The sequence below is a fragment of the Melanostigma gelatinosum genome (genome assembly GCF_949748355.1).
Source record: "Melanostigma gelatinosum genome assembly, chromosome: 17".
Taxonomy (NCBI): Eukaryota; Metazoa; Chordata; class Actinopteri; order Perciformes; family Zoarcidae; genus Melanostigma; species Melanostigma gelatinosum.
The window spans coordinates 23439993-23446774 of NC_136650.1; the positions used below are offsets into that span (position 1 = coordinate 23439993).

The 6782-nt window shown below is 44.4% G+C and overlaps 1 protein-coding gene across 1 annotated transcript; it reads right to left on the reverse strand.

The window, feature by feature from the left end:
- Positions 1-258: 258 nt before the first annotated feature.
- Positions 259-6315, reverse strand: LOC306791569 (uncharacterized protein; the record flags this gene model as incomplete). The annotated part of the gene is made up of 3 exons (XM_079288359.1): positions 6197-6315; positions 1461-1761; positions 259-328 (listed from the first exon to the last, which is right to left on the reverse strand). The coding sequence occupies exons 1-3, from the start codon at positions 6258-6260 to the stop codon at positions 259-261; spliced, it is 435 nt and encodes a 144-aa protein (XP_079144485.1). The 5' UTR covers positions 6261-6315.
- Positions 6316-6782: the final 467 nt, after the last annotated feature.

The window sequence follows — 6782 nt, forward strand, 5'->3', positions numbered from 1 at the left end:
TCTTTTTCCAAAATATTTTCCCACAATCAGGGCAGCTAAATGGTTTCTCTCCAGCACTACATCTTGAATCACTGACAGAAACTTCATCATTATTCAGAGAGTTTAAACCTGACTGAGGTTCTCTGGTCTCCATCCAGTCATCACTGTTATCAGTCTCAGGTTCAGAAGAGTCTCCAGTCTTGTTATCAGGGACTGGTTCTAGATCTGAGTTCCTGTCTGGTTCTGGTCCTCCACAGTCCTCTCCATCAGCTTCTAGTTTCATCTGGTCAGTTGAGCTGCTGGCTGGAGGTTCTGCCTCTCCGTTCTCCTCAGTCTGAGTTTGATGAAGCTGTGAGAAACGACGACCAACACATCTATGATCTTTGAGCTGTTTACACCAAGTGAACCTTTGGTCACAAACACTGCATCTGTAGATTTTGTGGACTTCCAGATGTTTTGTCAGATATCTCCTCCATGCAAACTCTTCACCACAAATTGTGCAATTAAACCGCGTTTGCATCGTGTGGATCCTCATGTGTTGAACTAAAGACTCGCTGTCACTGCAGTCTGTGTTACACACTGAGCAGCGGAAAGGTTTCTCCCTTGAGTGACTTGTCATGTGAGAACGTAAGCTTTCCTGCTCGTTAAATATTTGACCACAAAGTGAGCAGCCGAACGGTTTCTCTCCGATGGGGGGGTTCTTGTGTGTCAGCAGAGTGAGACTGTCTTCAGATCTTTCGTGACATTCAGAGGAGCTGAAAGGTTTCATGTCAGTGTTACATCCTGGATCTCTGACAGAGACCTCCTCACTGTTCAGATGCTTCGGACCCGATTGAAGTCGATCACCTTCAACTCCGTCATCAGTCTTGGGTTCAGTTTCAGCCTCGTCATCAGAGCAGCTGAATGGTTTCTTCCTGCTATTAAATCCATCATTTACAGAGACATTTTTGTTTCTCTGGTACGTGAACCCTGACTGATGTTTCCTGGTCTCTTTCCAAAACTCAACGTCAACACTGTCATCAGGTTCAGAGGACGGTTCAGTCTTGACATCAGCATCTGGTTCTAAATCTGGATCTGAGTCCCTGTCTGGTTCTGGTCCTCCACAGTCCTCTCCATCAGCTTCTGTTTCCATCTGTTCAGTTTGTCTTTGATGAAGCTGTGAGGACTGAGCTTCCTCTTCATCATCTTCACTCTTCACAGGAGTGATTGAGAACTTGACATCAGCCTCCTCCAGACCCTGAAGCTGCTCTCCCTCCTGACTGGTCCAGAGTTCCTCCTCTTCCTCTTTAATGTGTGGGGGCTCTGGGTCCTCCTGTTCCTCTTTAATGTGTGGGGGCTCTGGGTCCTCCTGTTCCTCTTTAATGTGTGGGGGCTCTGGGTCCCCCTGGTCCTCTTTAATGTGTGGGGGTTCTGGGTCCTCCTGTTCCTCTTTAATGTGTGGGGGCTCTGGGTCCTCCTGTTCCTCTTTAATGTGTGGGGGCTCTGGGTCCTCCTGTTCCTCTTTAATGTGTGGGGGCTCTGGGTCCTCCTGTTCCTCTTTAATGTGTGGGGGCTCTGGGTCCTCCTGGTCCTCTTTAATGTGTGGGGGCTCTGGGTCTTCCTGGTGCTCTTTAATGTGTGGGGGCTCTGGGTCCTCCTGGTCCTCTTTAATGTGTGGGGGCTCTGGGTCCTCCTGGTCCTCTTTAATGTGTGGGGGCTCTGGGTCCTCCTGGTCCAGACTGGATCTCCACTCCTGCTGCTCAGAGGGAACCTCTTCTTTAACCACCAACAGCTGCTGGACGTCTGCAGGAAAACAGGGAACAGACATTGAAGGAAAACCAGTTAATGTTAAGTCATGCTATAGAATTACATTTTTATGATGTTTTTGTATCTGTGGCTAATACCAGTTTTATTTAATAATAATGAATTAATATCAAAATATGTTAACAAGTATTTATAACTCAATTATGAATCATAATCCAATAACTTTGAATGAAAAATTATGATGGTATTCAGCTTTCACGATAAGACATCATTAATAGAAGTAAGGGAATTTAACTTTAGACTCAATTTAGGACGCCACACAATTTTGGAAAAATAGGGAAAACTTCAAAATTCTATATTAATCTACTAAATGTTAATCTCAGTCGCTACGGAGTTCTTGACATGGTGAACAGGGACCTATTATTTCATAGACACACAAATCAAATGATCAAGTTCTTTATAAACGGAATATTTATTAGACTAATGACATAGAATTAAAAAAACTCAAGGATAAATAAAGAATATGATGAAGACTACAATGAATAACAACGGACCGCTGTGATGGAACATTTTCCCTGTGCTAGTACTTCACTACTGTGACATATTCACCCGTTTCTATTGTCAGCCCGTTTGGTGGTTTGACCCTCTTTGTTTTCGTAGATAACACTTCACGGTTTGAGGACTCCCAGTTATAAACAAGTGTGATAAAAGACAGATGTCTCAGAGCAGACATGTCAAACTCAAGGCCCTCGAGAAAATATCATATGTCTCTCATAACTGGCCCGCCGGTCAATAGGATGCACACGGCTGACACTAAAAGTCCCAGAAGACACTGCAAAAGCTACTAGCATCAAATCGAGCTACTTCTCTGGTGTTCTGACTCTGACGTGAAACGTCCCGTTCTGCAGCGGGTGCGACCGTGAGCCGCCTCAAAGCACTCAGACGGTTACTGTCACGGTAGCCTCGCGCTGCAGTCAGAGCAGAGAGCAGACAACCTCTCTCCGCGTCTGACTACAATTGGATTGCGCAGGCCAACGCCCATCCTTCCCTGCCTTACGGATTGGGATGTAGAGGCGTATTTCTTCCCAAACAGAGAAACTTCTGGGTAGACGGGCTGACAATGCCTCCATTACGACAGGGATTAACAATGGGGTCCACAAGAAGTGACAGCCTATTTCAATGGCAAAATAAAAAAGAATCAACAGAAGAAAGTACATTTGTAGTTCTAAACATATTTATGGTGTTTTTTACTCACTTTTTACAATTATGCAAATTAGACTTAGGACAGCCAATAGCTACTTTACTCACTGAGGTGGCAGTCATCAGAGGTCAGCAGTCATCTACGCTCCAACGTTTAATTTAATTTAAATAAGCCATCAAAAAGAAACGGAAAGTGGACTCTGAAAACGGGGGCTTTCAAGACAGGTTGGAAGCAGAGGATCTGTTTACCAGCATTAGCTGTGAACCAGTTTGCCTCGTTTGTGGCCGTAATTAAAGAATATAACGTAAGACGGCACTATGAGACAAGTACAAGCACCTGGACAGACAGCAGAAGGTAGAGGAGTTAAAAAAGACGCTGGTGTCACAACAGACTATGTTGACACAGGCAAAATCCCAAAGTGAGGCTGCCGTGAAAGCTAGTTTTGTTGTGGCCGAAGAAATATTTAAATCAGGCCGGCCTTTTACCGAGGGAGAGAGCAGCGGGACAAATGTGCAGGTGAGCTGACAGCGTATCACTGCATCACTGTGGTAAAGCGCTCAAAATGGAACACGTAATAAGCACCGTAACACAGACGGTTAACTTTATCACCGCTGAAGGCTTCAATCACCGCCAATTTCGCTCTTTTCTTGAGATCGATTCTGCACATAGCGAGGTGCGATGGCTAAGTCGAGGGAAAGTGCTGAATCGATTTTTTGAGTTGCATGAGGAAATCTGCCAGTTTTTGGAAAGCAAAGGGAAAGACACCACAGAGCTCCGGGACGAAAAGTGGCGATGTGAGCTGGCACAACGAGGCTTCTCACTGCGAACATCCAGCTTCAGGGACGTGCGATCACAGACATGTGTAACGCAGCGAGAGCTTTCCCAGCCAAGCTGCGCCTGTGGGAGACTCAGATGAAGCAAGAAAACTCGGGTTACTTTCCGTGTTGCCAAAGAATGACAAACCGTGTCTCCACCGCTGTGTTCCCGACTGCGCATTGTGCCATTGATACACTGGGTGCACTCGGCACAGAGTTCACTCGGCACAGAGTTCACTCGGCGATTTGACGACTTTGCAGCTCAAAAATTGAAACTTGAACTGCTCAGCAATCCGTTTGCAGTTGATGTGGACACAGCACCGGTGCACATCCAAATGGAGCTGATCGACCTCCAGTGTGATGACACTCAAGGCAAAGTTTGACTCTGAGGGCGCTGCACAGTTGCCAAGCTTCACCCCCGAAACGATGCCTTAACTCCGCCTCCATGTTGCTCTAACGCTCTGCATGTGTGTGAGCACATACCTGTGTGAGCACATACCTGTGTGAGCAGCTGTTCTCTGTGATGAAGATGAACAGAAACCCACACAGGAGTCTCATGATGCACCTTCACTCCATCATGAGGGTTTCCACAGAACCTAACCCCAGATATTAATGAACTGGCAGCCAAGAGAAGATGCCAAACATCTGGCTCTGGCACATCTGCATGAAAGAATCATCATTGCGCTTTATGCCTCCTGGCATGTAGGGCAGCAACAGCAGTCTTCCACTCCCACCTCTCGAGTCGCTGGATGGTGCCCATGAGTGGTGGAGGCGCTGCATCTCCTCTGCATCACTTCTTCTTCATGTGTTTCTTGGTCGGCCAACCTTCTGGTTTCCAATGAAATGCATTCTTGTTGGTATTTGTCATAAAGTTCTTCATTTGAAAAGGTGTCTGGACAGAAAATGTGAAGTAATCGTCTTAAACTCAAAAAGAAGATATATAGAAGAGAGAGAGAGAGAGAGAGAGAGAGAGAGAGAGAGAGACAGAGAGACAGACAGAGAGACAAAGAAAGAGAGAGACCAGAACTAAGAAAGTACAGGTAGCAGTAACTCTGGGCAGGTTTTTACTCATTTAGAACCGGTTATATATTAGAATACATATTTAGTTGGGGGGGGGGGCTCTCTACTCTACCAGCAGTTACGTCACAGTGTTTCCAGGTACTTATTGATGTAGTAGTACATCACCGGCCGGGTAACTTTCTGTTGTGGTTCGATTTCAAACTACGGTTTGATTGAAGAGTATCCGAGTCTTCGGTCGTATGAACCACTTTACGCTTTATGATAAAGAAATATGACTAAACGGTGACGATCAGACAAACCTGAAGTTAGTGGAACACAATGGTACAGAAACCAGTTGGGTCGTTACACCGGTTCTGGGTAGAACCGGGTATGGGGGGGGGCTTTGATATTGCGCCCAGTAGTAGTGGTAGTAACAGTACTGTAGTAGTATTAGTAGAAGTATCAATGTTATTAGTAGTAGAAGCTGCAATAATATAAGTAATAGTAGTATATGTAGTAGTAGTAATAGAGATAAACATTAAATGTCACAGTATTTCATATTTTCTGTAAAACAGCGCCCCCGCCGGTACACCAGCTACCGGTCAGGCGGAGAGTGGTACTGCAGGCTGAGAGACGGCGACAGAAAAACTAAATAAATTCAGTTCTGTGAGAAGATTTTGAGAAAAACGCTGAAGACACCACAGTAACTGTAGGAACTCACTGTGGTATCAGTACTTTAACTGAAGAAGTACTTAAAGATCAGAGTACTGCTTCAGTGTCTCTGAGATATAACGTTAGCTAGTGCAGCCAGTAGAAGTATAAAGTAGCAGAGAATGGAAATACTGTGAAGTGAAGTACCTGTTATTAGTACTTCAGTAGAGTAGTTGAGTACAAGTACTTCGTTACTTTGCTCCTAATCACAACAAACGATCCTCAACACGCAGTAGAAGCTGTTAGGCTCCCTCAGCACCAATACAAGAGGTCATGATCTGAAGCTACAGGTACAACACCAGCCTGGTCCACGGAAACCTTTGTTCTCTAGTAGAACACCACCAGCATGGAACAGCCTGAGTCAACAGCTAGTGCCTCCTCAGTCAACGCATTCAAGACCAGCCTAGGGAGAGAATGGCAACACCATCAAAGCCAACACCAACACATATTTTCCTACTAATTCACCGTCCAGTCTCACGTTCTGCACCAACATATCGAACAAACCTTGAGACTCAACTATTTACGGATGAGGATGAAGCCATCACCTTGGTTTAGGGTCTCAATACTCTTAAAGGGTACCTAATGACCTTTACTAAAGATAAATTACTAAAGATAAATTAGCATCAGCTAGCAGCTAACAGGCTAATAGTAGCCTGTTAGCAGGAGCTAGCTGCTAACAGGCTAACGTTAGCTTAGCACGGACAACATGATCAGTCCAGATGTTTCCAGCGGGAGAAAGAAAACCAACCTGCTTCTCTCCGCAGCTCCATGTCGGCCTTTAAAACCACATGCAGCACTTTTCTCCTTTTCATATCCGGATATTATTGTCTCCAAATGTCCAAACAGAGGACCGCGAGCCGCCGTTTGAATTCACGTTGAACATCCTGAAATGTGAACATTTTCCACAGATCGAGTGAAAGAAGACCAAAGAAAACTACACTGTGTTTGTGTCCTTATTGACACTCAGCTGACATGCTAACACAGCCGCATGCTAACTGTGTTCAGATAGAGAACAGAGACCCGGAAGCACTAGCAACACTTCCGGGACGCTTCTTCTTCTTCTTCTAGTTGTCATTCAGCTTATTGGTGCATTACCGCCACCTTCTGCTCCGGAGTGTAGATCAGACAATAGACATACAATCCTTCCCACAAAAAATTAATGAATGAATAAATAAATAAATTAATTAATTAATTAATAAAGTAAAATTAAATGAAATAAAACAATTCAAATTAAGAAAAATTCAACAAAACATAACAAAACAAAAGAAACGAATAAAATAATAATAATTAAATCAATTATAAACAAAAGAAAATACTTCTCTGCTTTTTGGTTT